Genomic DNA, 19,374 nt, shown 5'->3' on the forward strand with positions numbered 1-19,374 from the left:
TCCATCTTACCTGTCCTTATTGATGAGCACCAGTCTCTCGATGCCCTGCGAGGCTCTGAGGAGCTTGGCAGCGTCCAGGCTGGAGCCCAGTACCTCATGAAGGGTGCTCAGTACAGACACCACCGTCTCCTCTGACAGAGCCCTCACAGGCTGGCTCTGACCCCCACCAGGCAGGTTGGATACCAGGTGGGGAACTGCATGTTTACCTAGAGAGACAAGAGGTCGAGATTAATAGCTATAGTATGTAAACACACAGGTTAGCTCAGAGAGAGAGAGCGAGAGAGAGAAAGAGGGAGTGAAAAACAAATGAGTACGGTTGAACAGTTCCACACAAACACCACTAACCCAGCAGGTCTCTGTTGCGTGCGTCAATAGCCAGGTTCCTCAGAGCTCCAGACATGGCCCTGACCACCCGGTCGTTACCATGGGCCAACAGCTCTGTCATCATGGGAAGACCCTTCTCCTGACGCAACAACGCACGGATATACCGCCCATACTGAGAGAGAGAGAGAGAATTAACACAGATATACCGCCCATACAGAGAGAGACAGAGAGAGAGAGAGAGAGAGAGAGAGAGAGAGAGAATAAATACAGATGAATGATTATTCTAGAGTTGGCATTAGTGTTGTGTTCAGGAAATGGACAGACTGTTTTGAGTACTAGACTGTGGTTTAATAAGGGTCTAGAAAGGTGCTGTCTTGGTTGAAGGTGGAGTTTGCGATTATACTGTGGTTGACTTACGGTTCAGGTGTAAAGGGCTGTGTCTTTGTTAGAGGCCAAGGAAGGAGGCTGAAAGGGATGTGTGGTGGTGTCGGACCTGATGGTGGTTGTGTTTGGGTTAAAGTAACAGGCCGTGGTGTCTCAAGGTGTGTGATGGTGTTGTGGTTGACTCACGGTCCAGCGTCCGGCACACAGGTTCTGCACGGCTCCGGCGGAGGCTTCCAGCACGGTGGGGTTCTTACTCTCCTTCAACAGAGAGGTGTAGACACGCACCACCTCTGGCTGGAACAACAACTCATAACCTGGACACACACAGACGGAGAGGAGGGAGGGAGGGAGGTACGGAGGGGAGTCAGAAACATGTAGACACTGGTCTTCTCCTTTTCACCTGCACTGATGCTGCATTCACAAATCTCTGACAGTGCGTTCAAGACAACTGGGAACTCAGGGGGAAAAAACTAGCTCCGACTGGGAAAAATCACTTTGAACGGTCATCTAACTCGGAATTCCAAGTCGGAAACTCGGGCCTCCTCCTAGAGCTCTGACTTTCAGACCTGACGATCACTGACATGTTGTCTTGAAAGCATCATGATTTTGAAAGAACTACACAGGTGATAACAATGTGATGGAAGCTCATCAGGCTGGCTGAGCTTTCACCTGGTCACTTCTTTCAGATCAGTACAATAAAGAAGTGGACAGGAGAGATGTTTTTAGACAACTGAGAAAGATTCATATTCTAGTCTACATGACAACACTTTATATTGAGTTACCTTTGGCAGGTGTGGTCCTCTTTGGAATGTCAATCATATCTCCTGCTCCGTCCTCATTATTTCTCCCTGCAACAGAACATCAGAACACTCAGGAACAGACACACAGAACACTCTAGAACCCTCTGCCCACACTATGGTGCTCTAGAACTCTCTGCCACTCTATGGGGCTCTAGAACTCTCTGCCCACTCCATGGGGCTCTAGAACTCTCTGCCCACTCCATGGGGCTCTAGAACACTGTGCCCACTCTATGGGGCTCTAGAACACTGTGCCCACTCTATGGGGCTCTAGAACCCTCTGCCCACTCTATGGGGCTCTAGAACACTCTGCCCACTCTATGGGGCTCTAGAACCCTCTTTTTATTTATTTTTATTTCACCTTTATTTAACCAGGTAAGCCAGTTGAGAACAAGTTCTCATTTACAACTGCGACCTGGCCAAGATTAAGCAAAGCAGTGCGATAAAAACAACACCACAGAGTTACATATGGAATAAACAAAACGTACAGTCAATAACACAATAGAAATCTATATACAGTGTGTGCAAATGTAGTAAGTTATGGAGGTAAGGCAATAAATAGGCCATAGTGCAAAATAATTACAATTTAGTATTAACACTGGAGTGATAGATGTGCAGAAGATGATGTGCAAATAGAGATACTGGGGTGCAAATGAGCAAAATAAATAACAATGTAAATAACAATATGGGGATGAAGTAGTTGGGTGGACTAATTACAGATGGGCTGTGTACAGGTGCAGTGATCGGTAAGCTGCTCTGACAACTGATGCTTAAAGATAGTGAGGGAGATAAGTGTCTCCAGCTTCAGAGATTTTTGCAGTTCGTTCCAGTCATTTGCAGCAGAGAACTGGAAGGAATGGCGGCCAAAGGAGGTGTTGGCTTTGGGGATGACCAATGAGATATACCTGCTGGAACGCATAATACAGGTGGGTGTTGCTATGGTGACCAATGGTGTTGGACCTGATGGTGGTTGTGTTTGGGCGGGGATTTGCCTAGCAGTGATTTATAGATGACCTGGAGCCAGTGGGTTTGGCGACGAATATGTAGTGAGGGCCAGCCAACGAGAGCGTACAGGTCACAATGGTGGGTAGTATATGGAGCTTTAGTGACAAAACGGATGGCACTGTGATAGACTACATACAATTTGCTGAGTAGAGTGTTGGAAGCTATTTTGTAAATGACATCGCCAAAGTCAAGGATCGGTAGGATAGTCAGTTTTACGAGGGCATTTTTGGCAGCATGAGTGAAGGAGGCTTTGTTGCGAAATAGGAAGCCGATTCTAGATTTAACTTTGGATTGGAGATGCTTAATGTGACTCTGGAAGGAGCGTTTACGGTCTAACCAGACACCTAGGTATTTGTAGTTTTCCACATATTCTAAGTCAGACCCGCCGAGAGTAGTGATTCTAGTCGGGTGGGCAGGTGCAAGCAGCGTTCGATTGAAGAGCATGCATTTAGTTTTACTAGCGTTTAAGAGCAGTTGGAGGCTACTGAAGGAGTGTTGTATGGCATTGAAGCTCATTTGGAGGTTTGTTAACACAATGAAGGGCCAGATGTATACAAAATGGTGTCGTCTGCATTGAGGTGGATCTGAGAATCACCAGCAGCAAGAGCGACATCATTGATTACACAGAGAATAGAGTCGGCCCGAGATTTGAACCCTGTGGCACCCCCATAGAGACTGCCAGAGGTCCAGACAACAGGCCCTGTGATTTGACACATTGAACTCTGAGAAGTAGTTGGTGAACCAGGCGAGGCAGTCATTTGAGAAACCAAGGCTATTTAGTCTGCCAATAAGAATGCGGTGATTGACAGAGTCAAAAGCCTTGGACCAGGTCGATAAAGACGGCTGCACAGTACTGTCTTTTATTGATCGCGGTTATTATATCGTTTAGGACCTTGAGCGTGGCTGAGATGCACCCATGACCAGCTCGGAAACCAGATTGCATAGCGGAGAAAGTACGGTGGGATTCGAAATGGTCTGTGATCTGTTTGTTAACTTGGCTTTCAAATACTTTCGAAAGGCAGGGCAGGATGGATATAGGTCTGTAACAGTTTGGATCTAGAGTGTCACCCCCTTTGAAGAGGGGGATGACCGCGGCAGCTTTCCAATCTCTGGGGATCTCAGACGATACGAAAGAGAGGTTGAACAGGCTAGTAATAGGGGTTGCTACAATTTCGGCGGCTAATTTTAGAAAGAAAGGGTCCAGATTGTCTAGCCCAGCTGATTTGTAGGGGTCCAGATTTTGCAGCTCTTTCAGAACATCAGCTATCTGAATTTGGGTGAAGGAAAAGCGGGGGGGGGGGCATGGGCAAGTTGCAGCGGAGGGTGCAGAGCTGGTGGCCGGGGTAGGGGTAGCCAGGTGGAATGCATTGCCAGCTGTAGCAAAATGCTTATTGAAATTCTTGATTATCATAGATTTATCGATGGTGACGGTGTTTCCTAGCATCAGTGGGTAGCTGGGAGGAGGTGCTCTTATTCTCCATGGACTTTAGTGTCCCAAAACTTTTTGGAGTTAGTGCTACAGGATGCAAATTTCTGTTTGAAAAAGCTAGCCTTTGCTTTCCTCGTCACTCTGCCCACTCTATGGTGCTCTAGAACACTCTGCCCACTCTATGGTGCTCTAGAACACTCTGCCCACTCTATGGTGCTCTAGAACCACACACCTCTGTGAGCCACTGAAAAAGCTGCTATGTAGGAGCACGCATGCTCACACGTGCACTTTCTCTGTTACACTCATCCTCCTCTACGGGACGGTAGAGAGCATGACAATGCATGCATAGAGTTAGGAGACTGACACAGTAGCATTAGAGTTAGGAGACTGACACAGTAGCATTAGAGTTAGGAGACTGACACAGTAGCATTAGAGTTAGGAGACTGACACAGTAGCATTAGAGTTAGGAGACTGACACAGTAGCATTAGAGTTAGGAGACTGACAGTAGCATTAGAGTTAGGAGACTGACACAGTAGCATTAGAGTTAGGAGACTGACACAGTAGCATTAGAGTTAGGAGACTGACAGTAGCATTAGAGTTAGGAGACTGACACAGTAGCATTAGAGTTAGGAGACTGACACAGTAGCATTAGAGTTAGGAGACTGACAGAAGCATTAGAGTTAGGAGACTGACACAGTAGCATTAGAGTTAGGAGACTGACAGTAGCATTAGAGTTAGGAGACTGACAGTAGCATTAGAGTTAGGAGACTGACAGTAGCATTAGAGTTAGGAGACTGACAGTAGCATTAGAGTTAGGAGACTGACACAGTAGCATTAGAGTTAGGACACTGACAGTAGCATTAGCCAGTCCTAATTAATGCTCTAGCAAGCAGCCAAGCAGAGGTCATCAAAGAGTCAGAGCTTACCTTTAGAACACCACTCGTCTGTTCCACAGCAGAAAGAAGGAGAGGAGAACGAGGGAGGAGGATGGAGGGAGGGAGGAATGATGGAAGGAGAGGAGAAAGGAGGGAGGAAGTTCATTTCAGTCTGAGCGAGAACAGCAGTAGTGACCCAGCCACCCAAACACCTCCACAGCTCCTCCCACCAAAGCACCAAGCATAGCTCAACTGTAGGCTTAGATTAGAAACTATCCCAGCAAAAACACACACTAATGTGCATGCCAGCACACAGAGACACACAAAGACAAACCATCAAAAACAAAATGTCAGAGAGAAACAAACAAATAATTTATATCACAGACAGACATCAGACACACAGACAGTAAGGATAGAGTGAGACCATTCTTTAGGATGGGGTAAACAGAGACCATTCTTTAGGATGGGGTAAACAGAGACCATTCTTTAGGATGGGGTAAACAGAGACCATTCTTTAGGATGGGGTAAACAGAGACCATTCTTTAGGATGGGGTAATCAGAGACCATTCTTTAGGATGGGGTAAACAGAGACCATTCTTTAGGATGGGGTAAACAGAGACCATTCTTTAGGATGGGGTAATCAGAGACCATTCTTTAGGATGGGGTAAACAGAGACCATTCTTTAGGATGGGGTAAACAGAGACCATTCTTTAGGATGGGGTAAACAGAGACCATTCTTTAGGATGGGGTAAACAGAGACCTGTCTGCTGTCTGTCTTTCCTGCTACACTGTCACTATACTACACACACACACTCTAAAGTCAACAATTACATCACTCTCACTCTCCATCTGTCTTCCACACACATAATATAAACACTCTCACACAGGAGAACACAGACACACCCACCTTTGCCCCTGCGGGAGCTGAAGCGGTTGGTCTTTCCAGTGGAGGGGGCGGGGCCCTGGTTGAGGGACATGGCTTCCTGGTAGCGCTCAGCGCCCGGCACCTCCCGGTGCACCTAAGGTCAAATCACAATTAGAATTATATAGTATAATATTGCTTATTTAAAGACATGCTCCGGAACTTTGCTGACTCCTAAGTAATTTTTTAACCCTCCCGCTTTGGGCTGATGTGTCAATATGTACTTCATGCATTCATAATCTATGAGCAGAATTACTGTCTTACTTCAATTAGCCACGAAATCCCTAGTTTGAAAGCATATTTTTCTGGAAGCTGTGCTGCGCCATTTTCCCTACATTTTACCCCATGTGGGCCAACACCCTAGCAATTCAAGTTCTAGCCAATGAGCTTCAGCCCCTCGTCATTTGAGTGACAGCTAGCAAGATGCACACACAACAGAGTGAGAGAGAGAGAGCAGTGACGTGGTGCACATGTCTATGCATATGTGACGTAGTACGCAATTTTCAGGGACCACTTTTGGCTCGTGAGCGCTACTTTCAGAACTGTGAAAAGTGTTGTCACGATACCAGAATTTCGACTGCGATACAGATACCAGGTTTAGTATCATGATACTCGATACAGTACCAAAACGATACCATGGCAAAAAAACGATACCATGGCCAAAGTCACAGAATGGCACTTGATCCAGACAGATCTTCGAGTTCAATATCATTACATTTTAAATGTTTGATTTTTGAATGTATGCGTTAATGAATCAATTATACAATCAATTTTAATTAGTTTTTTTACTAATCTAACTCCATAACAACATAATGGTAATCATTTATTTGAATGGTAAATCTCTATTGATAAACTGGGTAAATCAAGATTTGCATAGAAGAAGCAATCTCATTTTATAAAAGTGTGCACTGTCTCTTTAAGACCCATGACATCATTTACACACACAGTCAGTTCAAAGCTCAAGCAAATATGATCTTGACTGGGAAAGAAATGAGGCGGGAGAGACGAAGTGAATTAATAAAGGTTTTGGTTACAATCAGCTTTGAAATCAGAAATATTTTTCGTTATGGTTTGAATGTCATCACAAACAAGGTAGTAGGGTATTGAATTGATGTTAGCTTCAGCTGTAAGCTAGCAAGGAAAATGTTCCTACAAAGCTGGAAGCTACCGCTATCTTCTTGCATTGTAAAGTGTTCTAGCCTGTAATGGACATTGTTTTGCTAACAGTAATTAACAGTTTCAACATTTCTATATGCCGTGTTGCTTTATTAAAGTGTGTTAACTTCTGTGCAACACGATGATGCAGCCCGGACTCCCAGTGAGTGCAGTGGTTCCTCAGAACAGGCTAGAGCCAGCAGTGGGTAAGTGGAGCAGGCACAGTGCTCTGGCGCTATAAGGGGACATCGTCTACGCTGATAAACAGACTTGATCCTCTCTCAATCAGTAGACGACGTGAGACTCATTTGACACAAGTACCAAAAGTAACATTAATTCTAGTACCGAACCGTTTGTCATGTTCTGGTATCGAAAACGTACAGAGGTTTGGGAATACCGTGCAACACTAACAACTACTGGCTAATAAAGCCCACAGAAGTACCAGAGAATCTCTTTAAAGTCCAATTCAAAAGGTCACAGAAGGCAGAAGAAAACACTAGAAAGAAACAGGGGAGAAAGGGGAACATTATCAACAACAACAATACCTGATAGGACAGATTCCTCAGCAGACACATACTGTTCTCTATCAGCTGGAGAGAGAGAGAGAGAGACAGAGAGAGACAGAGAGAGAGAGAGAGAGAGAGAGAGAGACAGAGAGAGACAGAGAGAGACAGAGAGAGACAGAGAGAGACAGAGAGAGACAGAGAGAGACAAGAGAGACAGAGAGAGACAGAAGAGAGACAGAGAGAGAGAGAGAGAGAGAGAGAGAGACAGAGAGACAGAGAGAGAGAGAAGAGACAGAGACAGAGACAGAGACAGAGACAGAGACAGAGACAGAGAGCAGAGAGAGAGAGAGAGAGAGAGAGAGAGAGAGAGAGAGAGAGAGAGAGAAAAGGAAACAGGATTAAAATATATGCGGGCACACAATCAAAGTTCAGGATCACGTTGAAAGGATAGCAAGAAAAACAGCATTGTGTGCGCATGCGCACCTTGTTGTCCACGTCTTTCAGGTTTATCTGTGATTGGACGATGTACATGAGCGAGTCGACTAATCCTGTGCACTCTCTCAGCTTCCTCCTGGCCTCACTGCGCTCTGAGCTCACGTTCCTGTTTTAGAGAGAGAGCGAGAGAGGGGGGAGGAGAGGGAGAGAAGGGGTGTGTGAGAAAGCAAAATAACAAGCAATACAGAAACAGAGGGACAGAATAAAATGGACAGAGAGAGAGAGAGGCAGAGAGAGAGAGAGAGAGAGAGAGAGAGAGAGAGAGAGAGAGGCAGAGAGAGAGAGAGAAATAGACAGAGAGAGAGACAGAGACAGACAGAGACAGACAGAGAGAGACAGAGAGAGAGTGGAATGAGAGTGGCTCCTATCAGTGGCCACATAAGGATTCCAGCACACAACACAACCATTAGTAATAAAACACTGAGCGGTCCTATTTCAGTGTGCTGGTTTCAGAGACTGAAAGACTGAAAGGGTGTGGCTCCGTCCCAAAAGACACCCTATTCTCTATGTGGTGCACTAAAGTTAGGGATGCCAAAAGTAGTGCACTACATAGGGCGCCATTTAGGATGCAGCCTGTGGTGGTTAAACTCCAGTGTAGTGAGATGGTAGATCAGGTTACTGGGCCAGTCATTGTGTTGTAGCCTGCCTTTAACAGAGAGAGACCCACCCACCGTAGAAGACAGCACATTCCCACTCTGCCCTACCGTTAGGGAATTCCTCAGGCACACATGTACAGACATGCACATACACGCACCACTGCAAGATGAACACACAGCTACCACTCACTCATGGACTACACATGGCTGTTTTAGTGCTGGCCGATACATCTTCAATACTGGTATGTCTTTTTACAATACCGTCTATAACGATATTTTCATACAGTGCTAAGTTAAATGAAAAGTTCAACAAATTGGACGACTTCACGGTCAGTTTGGTCCTAGTTTGGTTGAGTATAAAACCATCAGAATAGAGAAAGTCCAGTAGAAAGCATTAAGAATTCATCCGTTGCAATTCTAGGGTCAAGGTTCAAGCATGAAACATATTTAGAACTTTTATTATTCAGAAAACATAAAATACCGTTAAAAAATGAGAAACGTATTGTGATATGATATTCTGGCCATATCACCCTCTTCTTCCTCCCACAATACAATCCCTCCATCTTCCTCTCTGTACCTCAGACAGCCAGCTGTGTTGGTGAGGGCCGTCTCCCACTCCAGGTGTCGTGGTTTGAGGTTCTCCTCTCCTCCTCCCTCATTCGCCCTCTCCCAGCCCGAGTGCGGCACCATCACCTCGTCTGAGAGGGCGTGCAGCGCGTGGTCAACGATCTCCATCTTCACCGAGTCGTGAGACGACAGGTTCCACAGCGTGCCTGAGGAAGAGGGAGACGGATCATCATCACTACCATCATCACCACCACTACTACCGTCACAACCACCGTCACCACCACCACCGGCATCAACATTATCCTAATATCTGCTTATTTAGATAAACAATGAGAGAAATGAAACATAGTTGAGAAAACACTCCATAACACCTCAACCTCAAACTATGAAGTCAGGTTTCAGATTGTTGAAGTGGTAATACTACACTTATACACTACCGTTACCCACTTATAGTAGTAATACTACACTTATACACTACCGTTACCCACTTATAGTAGTAATACTACACTTATACACTACCGTTACCCACTAATAGTAGTAATACTACACTTATACACTACCGTTACCCACTTATAGTAGTAATACTACACTTATACACTACCGTTACCCACTTATAGTAGTAATACTACACTTATACACTACCGTTACCCACTTATAGTAGTAATACTACACTTATACACTACCGTCACCCACTTATAGTAGTAATACTACACTTATACACTACCGTTACCCACTTATAGTAGTAATACTACACTTATACACTACCGTCACCCACTTATAGTAGTAATACTACACTTATACACTACCGTTACCCACATATAGTAGTAATACTACACTTATACACTACTGTCTCCCACATATAGTAGTAATAGTAATACTACAGTACTGTAGTAGCAGTAGTATTACCTGTGATAGTATTGGTGAGGTCATGGTCTCTGGTCTTCCTCAGTAGTAGTAGTAGTAGTAATGTTATTGTAGTAACAGCAGTAGTATACTGGTAGTAACAGCAGTAGTATACTGGTAGTAACAGCAGTAGTATACTAGTAGTAACAGCAGTAGTATACTGGTAGTAACAGCAGTAGTATACTAGTAGTAACAGCAGCAGTATACTGGTAGTAACAGCAGCAGTATACTGGTAGTAACAGCAGCAGTGTACTGGTAGTAACAGCAGTAGTATACTGGTAGTAACAGCAGCAGTATACTGGTAGTAACAGCAGCAGTATACTGGTAGTAACAGCAGTAGTATACTGGTAGTAACAGCAGTAGTATACTGGTAGTAACAGCAGTAGTATACTAGTAGTAACAGCAGTAGTATACTGGTAGTAACAGCAGTAGTATACTGGTAGTAACAGCAGTAGTATACTAGTAGTAACAGCAGTAGTATACTGGTAGTAACAGCAGTAGTATACTGGTAGTACCAGCAGTAGTATACTAGTAGTAACAGCAGCAGTATACTGGTAGTAACAGCAGCAGTATACTAGTAGTAACAGCAGTAGTATACTGGTAGTAACAGCAGTAGTATACTGGTAGTAACAGCAGCAGTATACTGGTAGTAACAGCAGCAGTATACTGGTAGTAACAGCAGTAGTATACTAGTAGTAACAGCAGTAGTATACTGGTAGTAACAGCAGTAGTATACTGGTAGTACCAGCAGTAGTATACTAGTAGTAACAGCAGCAGTATACTGGTAGTAACAGCAGCAGTATACTAGTAGTAACAGCAGTAGTATACTGGTAGTAACAGCAGTAGTATACTGGTAGTAACAGCAGTAGTATACTGGTAGTAACAGCAGTAGTATACTGGTAGTAACAGCAGTAGTATTACCTGTGATAGTATCGGTCAGGTCTTGGTCTCTGGTCTTCCTCAGTAGTCTGACCAGGGCCGGTATTCCATCACAGTTCTTGATGGCGATCTTATTGTCAGCGTCTCGTCCGTAAGAGATGTTTTTGAGCGCGCCGCAGGCAGCGTGGTGAACCTCCTTCTTAGGGTTGTCTAACATGGACACCAGGGATGGGATACCTTTCATACGACGGACATCTGTCTTCACCTGGAGGGGAGGGAGAGAAGGGAGGGGGAGGGGGGAGAGGAAGGAGAGGAAAGGGAAGGAGGGAGAGAGGAGAGGAAGGAGAGGAGGGAGAGAGGAGAGGAAGGAGAGGAGGGAGAGAGTGGGAAGGAGGGAGAGAGGAGAGGAGAGGAGGGATAGGTGTTAGTGGTTGTGTCTTGCTCTCATTCTGACATGAAAGACAGTAGCTAGGTAGCCTGCAGCATGGCTGTGTTTATGAATAGATAAAGGGTGTGTGTGTGTGTGTGTGTGTGTGTGTGTGTAATCAAATCTAATTTTATTCGTCACATTCTTGGTAAACAACAAGCGTAGACTAACAGTGAAATGCTTACTTATGGGCCCTTCAAAAATGCAGACAGAGAGAAAATTGAAAAAAATAGAAAAAGAATAACACTTATTAACAAAAGTAATAATAAATACACAATGAGTAACGATAGAAGGGGTACCAGTACGGGGTGGATGTGCAGGGGTACGAGGTCATTGAGGTAGATATGCAAGGGGCTGTGAAGGTGAGGTGCTGCAGGTAGTGGCTGTGTGTATATAAAGAAAGTGTGTATAGATAAAGATATTACCTGGTCGTTCTTAAAGGTAAGGTGCTGCAGGTGTATAAATTACCTGGTCGTTCTTAAAGGTAAGGTGCTGCAGGTGTGGAAATTACCTGGTCGTTCTTAAAGGTAAGGTGCTGCGGTGTATAAATGACCTGGTCGTTCTTAAAGGTAAGGTGCTGCAGGTGTATAAATTACCTTGTCGTGTGTATTAAAGCCAAGTGTGTGTGTGTATGTGTGTGTGTGTGTGAGAGAGAGAGAGTGAGTGAATGTGTGGCATGGGAGAGAGGGAGAGAGAGAAGTGGGGGATGTTCTGCCCATGCAACCTAGCTAGCTATGTAGCTCGTAATTTACGGGACCTGTGTGTGTTTGTAGTTGAGCGAGTGAGTGAGTGAATATATTTGTCCAAATGACAGGTTACATAAATGCATGAAATGGCCATCTATAGTTATCACATACCTTTAATATCAAACATGGCCCATTTACAATACTAGTAAAAGTGTGTGTGTGTGTGTGTGTGTTCACGCATGCATTTCAATGAGTGCAGGTTGTGTGTAATTTGTGTGTTATAGAAAGTGTGTTGATATTACTAAATGTATTTACTAGAATAGATTATAACGATGACTGAATGTTAAAGAATTATACATTGCTATTCGTCTTATCTTTCAGATGAAAAATATCTAGTGCTCATTGGCAAGATCGCTGGTTCCATGGAAACCTCTGCAAGGAAACGGTCAGCTCAAAAAGGAGCCAACAAAAGAAAGGAAACATCAGAGGACATTATCTGCAGTGAAACATTCTATCTAGCTATATAAACCATACCTCTCCGCAAACACGCCATCTCCGATGTTGGTTACAAGTACCGCCTTGTAACCAACATCGGAGAAGGTGTGTTTGCATAAGTACTGCCTTGTAACCAACATCGGAGAAGGTGTGTTTGCATAAGTACTGCCTTGTAACCAACATCAGAGAAGGCAAGTTTGCAGAGGAGCGTGGTTTATATAGCTAGATAGCTACTCCACTGGTGCCAAAATGTGACTGTAGGGTGTCAGCAAATATAATTCCAAGTTTACCCTATTCATCTATGGCAAAGATCCTTATACGTTTCCCCTTCCATCCGTGTCTGGTGTTAGTGCGTTACTGGCTAGCTAGGTCTTCAGCCAGCATGGAACACAAGGGAGGGGAGGAGGATATGTCGTTCACAACTCTGACGCAGTTGTCATGCCAACACATCTGTCAGTGCTGCTGTGAACCGCATCACAAAACACATTCTAAACGGGATATGTATATAAAAAAATATATACAATGGATCCAATTTCAATGTTGTTGGAGTTCCTTTGAGTATCACCACATTTGCTTGAGATGATTTTACTTCAACACTGCATCCAAATTGCTTGACATGGGCGTTTCATGCATGTGCACGTACACATGCGTTCAAACACGTGCACACCGCATGTAGTCTTCGCACATGTCGTGGCATGAACATGTGACGTGCACGTGTGAACATAAGTGAATGTAGCCAATACATTCTGTTGCTTGTATGTGTTCACATGTGGGTATGTATACATGTGCACATGACAACGATGCAGACAGACAGACACTATATCAGCATAGTTAGAGCAAGATGGAATTTATATGTAGTGTGTGAGAAAGAAAGAACATGTTAATGGATTTCATGTATTATGTTTTGTATTAAGTTGATATTCATTCTTTGAATAAATGTCTTAAAAGTAACTGCAAACTTTGACTTAGTTGGTGTGGGGACACTCTACATGTAAATGGCACGTAACTCGTTTGATATTTGGAGTAGAGAGATCATGTTGGCCTCATTACAAAGCTAACATTCTCTTCTTTCCAGCACTGTCTAAAATTCCAAATGGTTTTTGGGTCAATGTGACTGATTATGTAGAGCAAGTCACATGTTACCTTGTCGTTCTTAAAGGTGAGGTGTATTGGTTGCGTTCCCCTGCTCAGACGTAGCTTGCATCAACCAATGGTTACGTGCCACGTCATCGACTAACTGAGTGCTTTAACATATGATGTGGTTAGCCGATACATAAAATATCCAGGCGTTGTAAGATCTGGCAGGCGTCAGCAACACCTGGGCAGAGGAACATGCCCATTACCTTGTCGTTCTTAAAGGTGAGGTGCTGCAGGTGTATATATTACCTTGTCGTTCTTAAAGGTGAGGTGCTGCAGGTGTATAAATTACCTTGTCGTTCTTAAAGGTGAGGTGCTGCAGGTGTATAAATTACCTTGTCGTTCTTAAAGGTGAGGTGCTGCAGGTATGCGGCAGCGTTGCTCTTGACAGGGTCCAGTCTGTAGTTAAGCATGGCGATGACCTCCGGCAGCTCAGGCTGTCTCCAGGAAGTGGCGGCGGGGCCTTTCCTCAGGGTGCTGGCCAATCAGATAAGATAATATATATATATATATAACACTTTCAACCAAAGCGACTTACAGTAGTGAAGGTAAATTCCAAATCTGGACCTTGAATCTAGTTCCACTGCTGAATATCATTCTTCCCCTCTAATTAGGGACTGACTTAGACCTGGGACACAAGGCGGGTGCAATTAATTATCAGGTAGAACAGAAAACCAGCAGTAATCCGGACAAGTCCTAAAATTAACTTTTTGTTCCACCAGCCACTGTGGCAGGTAGATTTAAAGATCTACCAGCCACTCAGATTTTTTACCAGCCAAAATATTCCCCCCTAAAATTACACCAACTAAACACAAAGAAAACAGATGAGCATGCTTTGTAATGTTTCTAAAACAATACATGTATTACTAGTAAGAAGTAATGAGGTATATTGTTTCATTTCATTTTTTGTGACCAGAGTCTTTTAACAAGAATGATCACCTGCCCCGTTAAGGGCGGGAGGTTACCGTGGTAACGCGACTGGATTCATGTTTGTGCCTGACTGGCAGCAGGGTTGTTTTCTCTTCTCTAGCATTTAAAACTCAAAACATTGAAAAACAACCTCGCTTGTGAACAAAACACATGTAAATAGCCAAGGAACACAAGGACAAAGTCTCACTTCAGTCGACTTTAGCTTCAAGTCAATTAGATTAACTTTTATTCCTGTGCGCAGTGCTGCTAAAAATGAATCTTTCACTCAGCTCTTCACAGGCTCCCAGCCCCCAGCCAGGCAGTGTTGCAGTGCGACGTGGGAAAGGCTATAGGATTCCTAGTTCTATGACTTTGTGCGATTAATTTACCAGCTATGAAACAAAACGGCAGAAATACTTTGAAAACAGCTACTGCAGCATTTAATTGACTATAAATGTGATCATACTTAACAATTTTGTATTCACAAATGTGAGTGAAATGCACGAACTGTGGAGCCCTGATCCCCTGCCAACGTGGCTGGTGAAATAGACATCTGACCCGCCAATGCCAAAATCTACCCGCGTTCGGCAGGTGGAGGGTGTTCATTTTAGGCCCTGGTCCGGACCTCCAGGCTTGGATTTGAATACCCCTGATATATCAAAAAGATATGCCACCAAGGAGTCTCACCTGTCCAATGAGGCCATGCTACCCCTCTCTCCCTGGGCCAGGGGAGCACCACCCCAGTAGTACATGTCCCCAGCTCCACTCATGTCTCCATCCAGAGTCCCTTCATAGCTCCTGGGAGGGGAGAGAAGAGGTAAGGGGTTAGTATGGAGTGGACACCACACCTGGGATGGGATGGGAGGTAGAGACAGGGGTTAGTATGGAGTGGACACTACACCGACAGGGGTTAGTATGGAGTGGACACTACACCGACAGGGGTTAGTATGGAGTGGACACTACACCGACAGGGGTTAGTATGGAGTGGACACTACACCGACAGGGGTTAGTATGGAGTGGACACTACACTGACTGAATAACCAACCAGGGATAGAGAAAGGGAGACCAGACATTAAGGCACAAATACAGCGACAGAAATGTCACACACACAACCTTTCAGATCAACACACACACACCCTCCCTCCACACACTGGTGTCTGTACCCTGTCCTGCGGGGCGGTCCGTGGTTAAAGGCGTGCTGGTTGCGTGGTACTGTCCCGTAGTGGATGGCCGGTCCCATGCCGTAGTCTGCCTCGTCATATCCCACACTCCTCTGGTCATCTTCCAGACCATACGGCTCGGCGACAAACCTCTGCATCCCCGACAGCTCCAACGCACTGCCCATACGACCCACCTGACCAATACAATATCATCACACGTTAATACACACTCTGCATCCCCGACAGCTCCAACGCACTGCCCATACGACCCACCTGACCAATACAATATCATCACACGTTAATACACACTCTGCATCCCCGACAGCTCCAACGCACTGCCCATACGACCCACCTGACCAATACAATATCATCACACGTTAATACACACTCTGCATCCCCGACAGCTCCAACGCACTGCCCATACGACCCACCTGACCAATACAATATCATCACACGTTAATACACACTCTGCATCCCCGACAGCTCCAACGCACTGCCCATACGACCCACCTGACCAATACAATATCATCACACGTTAATACACACTCTTCATCCCCGACAGCTCCAACGCACTGCCCATATCACCCACCTGACCAATACAATATCATCACATGTTAATACACACTCTGCAGTCTCCACAGCAACAACACATTGGCCATACCACCCACTTTATTTAACACGACCCACCTGTGGCTGTGCTGCGTATGGGTCCAGCTGGTTCCTGCTGATGGCTCTGTATCCTGAGTCCAGGGTCCGGTACCCATCCGCTGGCCTGGAGGGGGAGAAGTGGGGAGGGGAGAGGAGAAGAGGGGGGAGGAGAGGAGAGGGGAGCGTTGAGGAGGAGAGCGGGGGAGAAGAGATGATATATCTGTTGTCTCCCAACTCCACTTCTATGGTTAAGAAACAACAGATCCCACAGAAGAGTTCTCTGTCATCTTCATCTATTCTACCTGTAGCGGTCGTCCATGCGTGCTCCCCTGCTCAGGCTGGCGTAGGTCTCCCCTATGGAGGGAGGGCCCTGGCGGTAGTCGTCGTACCCCGCCGGGGGTCCGTACTGGTAGTTTCGGGGCACGGTGTTGGTGGGGTAGTCCATGGGAGGCCCTGGCTGTCTGTAGACCCGCTCCATGGGGGTGGTGTAACCCCCCATACCTGTCATAGACCCCCCTCCATCCAGGGAGAGGTTGTCAGACACAGAGGGGATGACTGTACGAGTCATGGTAGTCTTCACTACCTTCTTTACCTGGGGAGAGGAGGGAGGAGAGGGGGAGGAGGGAGGAGAGGGGGAAGAGGGGGAGGAGGGAGGAGAGGGGGAGGAGAGGGGAGAGGGGGAAGGAGAGGGGGAGGAGGGAGGAGAGGGGGAGGAGGGAGAGGGGGAGGCGGGAGGAGAGGGAGAGGAGGAAGGAGGGGGAGGAGAGGAGAAACAGATACAAGGTTAGTGTCGGACATGGTGTGAATGACCGTACGAGTCAGGAGAGGGGGAGAGAGGTTGGAGAGGAAAAGGAGGAGGGGAGAGAAAGAGAAGAAAATATAAAAGAGAGAAAGTAGGAGGTGTGGAGGCAGAAATGGTCAGTCAATTAGCTAATGTAATTCACAATCCTCAAGTGTCAACTGTGTGTGTGTGTGTGTGTGTGTGTGTGTGTGTGTGTGTGTGTGTGTGTGTGTGTGTGTGTGTGATAAAGGTAGTACCGTAGTTTCTGTGCGGCGCGTGGTGCCATCTTCGCTGGTTTCCACGGAGATGACGGGGGGAGCTTCCTGAGGGTCCTCCTCCACGGTAAACGTCTCCTGAACGGCGTGACCCGGCTCCATCCTGTACTGAAGAACAGAGACAGACACCGTTACACACACACTATACTGGACACCAGACAGACAACGTTACACACACACAATATAAAACGCACACACAATATAAAACGCACACACAGATAAATGCACACACAGGATTCACATCAAATGCACACTAGCAGACTTAATTAACACAGGTGAAACACACACACACACACACACACACACAGAGATACATAAAGACTGACAGACACACAACTGACAAAGAGAAAGACATATTCAGGTACAGACACACAGCTTACATGTGTCCCGTTGACGTATCCCTCGTTCAGTGTGAGCCTCTCTATGTCCGCATCACAAGAAACACGGCCATTCTGTAGAGCAGAGGGGAAGATGGGAGCTGTTTACACAAGAGGACACAGTGTGTGTGTGTGTGTGTGTGTGTGTGTGTGTGTGTGTGGGGGGGTGTGTGTCGACCGCAGTGGCCAGTGGCCAAGGAGGAGCAGAGTTATTCCAAACATTCAGAGGAGAAGGTTAATGCAGGACACAGAGAGAATTCATTACATCAGAGCCCCAGGCTCATTTCACACACAGGGACAACACCCACAAACCACTATCCCGTTCAGTCAATCCCAGACATCCCGCAGAACATCAAGTCATTTAAGCAGAAATACAGTAAATACAAAGTCGACAAAACAATCCAACAATTGATGAAGCGAATTAAAAAACATGAATGGATGGACAGAATGGGTGAGTCATGGAGGAGGATGACAGACCGGTTTAGAGCAACAGTGTTGCCAGCTAGAAAGAGAGAGAGAACCTCAGAGAGAGCAGGGCGTGTGAGAACCTGTCAGTGGGTGGTCGGCTGTGTCAGTGTGCTTCTCAGTGTGTGTGTGTGTGTGTGTGTGTGTGTGCGCCTGTCAGCTATGTAAACAGGGTGAAGACCAGGCACATTCCAACCCTCTGTCTGTTCTCCAGAGATACAACACTGACTGACCTGACCAACCCTGAGAGAGAGGAGAGGAGACTACGTGACTGTGTTTTACATGTGGCGTGTTTATAAAATGTCTGAAAATTACACGCCTCAGTGTGTTTGCTTACCAGGCAGGTGTGTGTGTGTGTGTGTGTGTGTGTGTTCACAAGTAATCTAAAGCTATGCGGTCACTACGTTCAGATAGGGGAGCCGGACACTGAGTCACAGACACTAAACAGGAAGTGAACATTGTAGACAGTAACATAGTCCAGGGATTGGACAAAACCCAACCGGTTATGAATCAAGCGGGCAACGGTAAGAATGTGTAAAAATAAAGGGGATTTTTCTCCTCCGTTCTCCCCTCTGCCCAGTGTGCACACGCTGCTCTTTCTTCAGAAAAGCATGCATCACAACTTCGTTCATTTGCACAATTTCTCACTTTCGCATGTAAATGTCACCAGAAATGACATTCAGTAGCTACTAGCAATGCTTGTATAACTTTATGAGCTGGATTCGCCTATCTTTGCAATTAGTTTATGTTCATTTTCACTCGTTAGCATTTAGCTAACAGCGTCTATGTGATTTCACTATTTGTTTGTAAAAAATGTGTTAGCATTCTGGTAATAGAGGCCCAATGGGCTTTTCTTGTGTTTTTAGCGCCCCCTTGTGAATCCTGGTATGAGAGAAGGACGGCATAACCATATGAAAATCTGGATACCGCCCAAGCCTAATACACAGCACCCCTGTGCTTTAAATAGACCGGTCTAACTGGACCCGTTTCCCTTTGGGGGGGGCAGGAGATCAACAGATGTGCATCACTGGTGTTCCCCACCTAGACTGAACAAGAGCAGGGGTGTATTCAGTGAAGTTAAAGTTGCAGATAGAAATGTAACGAATAGAGCCAACACGAATTCCCCTATTCTACCTGACAGATAAACATGTCTGTTTTTACATGATACATTTATAT

General features: G+C 45.6%; 1 protein-coding gene across 7 annotated transcripts in view; it reads right to left on the reverse strand.

Moving 5' to 3' along the window:
- Positions 1-19,374, reverse strand: part of ctnnd1 (catenin (cadherin-associated protein), delta 1) — a 41,603-nt gene that overhangs the window by 5,684 nt on the left and 16,545 nt on the right. For 5 of the 7 annotated variants that reach the window (XM_045226723.1, XM_045226722.1, XM_045226721.1 and 2 more), the window contains 17 exons: positions 17,737-17,808; positions 17,339-17,464; positions 16,603-16,892; positions 16,340-16,424; positions 15,656-15,846; positions 15,180-15,290; positions 13,919-14,060; positions 10,881-11,103; positions 9,067-9,262; positions 7,882-7,999; positions 7,438-7,482; positions 5,723-5,834; positions 4,867-4,884; positions 1,491-1,556; positions 895-1,022; positions 346-496; positions 11-206 (listed from right to left, as the gene is read on the reverse strand). In XM_045226723.1, the coding sequence (XP_045082658.1) occupies positions 11-206; positions 346-496; positions 895-1,022; positions 1,491-1,556; positions 4,867-4,884; positions 5,723-5,834; positions 7,438-7,482; positions 7,882-7,999; positions 9,067-9,262; positions 10,881-11,103; positions 13,919-14,060; positions 15,180-15,290; positions 15,656-15,846; positions 16,340-16,424; positions 16,603-16,892; positions 17,339-17,464; positions 17,737-17,808 (2,270 nt within the window). The remainder of the gene's footprint in view (positions 1-10; positions 207-345; positions 497-894; positions 1,023-1,490; positions 1,557-4,866; positions 4,885-5,722; positions 5,835-7,437; positions 7,483-7,881; positions 8,000-9,066; positions 9,263-10,880; positions 11,104-13,918; positions 14,061-15,179; positions 15,291-15,655; positions 15,847-16,339; positions 16,425-16,602; positions 16,893-17,338; positions 17,465-17,736; positions 17,809-19,374) is intronic. The other 2 variants (XM_045226725.1, XM_041904292.2) reach the window with 2 other exon arrangements.

This window comes from Coregonus clupeaformis, chromosome 18 (genome assembly GCF_020615455.1).
Source record: "Coregonus clupeaformis isolate EN_2021a chromosome 18, ASM2061545v1, whole genome shotgun sequence".
NCBI lineage: Eukaryota > Metazoa > Chordata > Actinopteri > Salmoniformes > Salmonidae > Coregonus > Coregonus clupeaformis.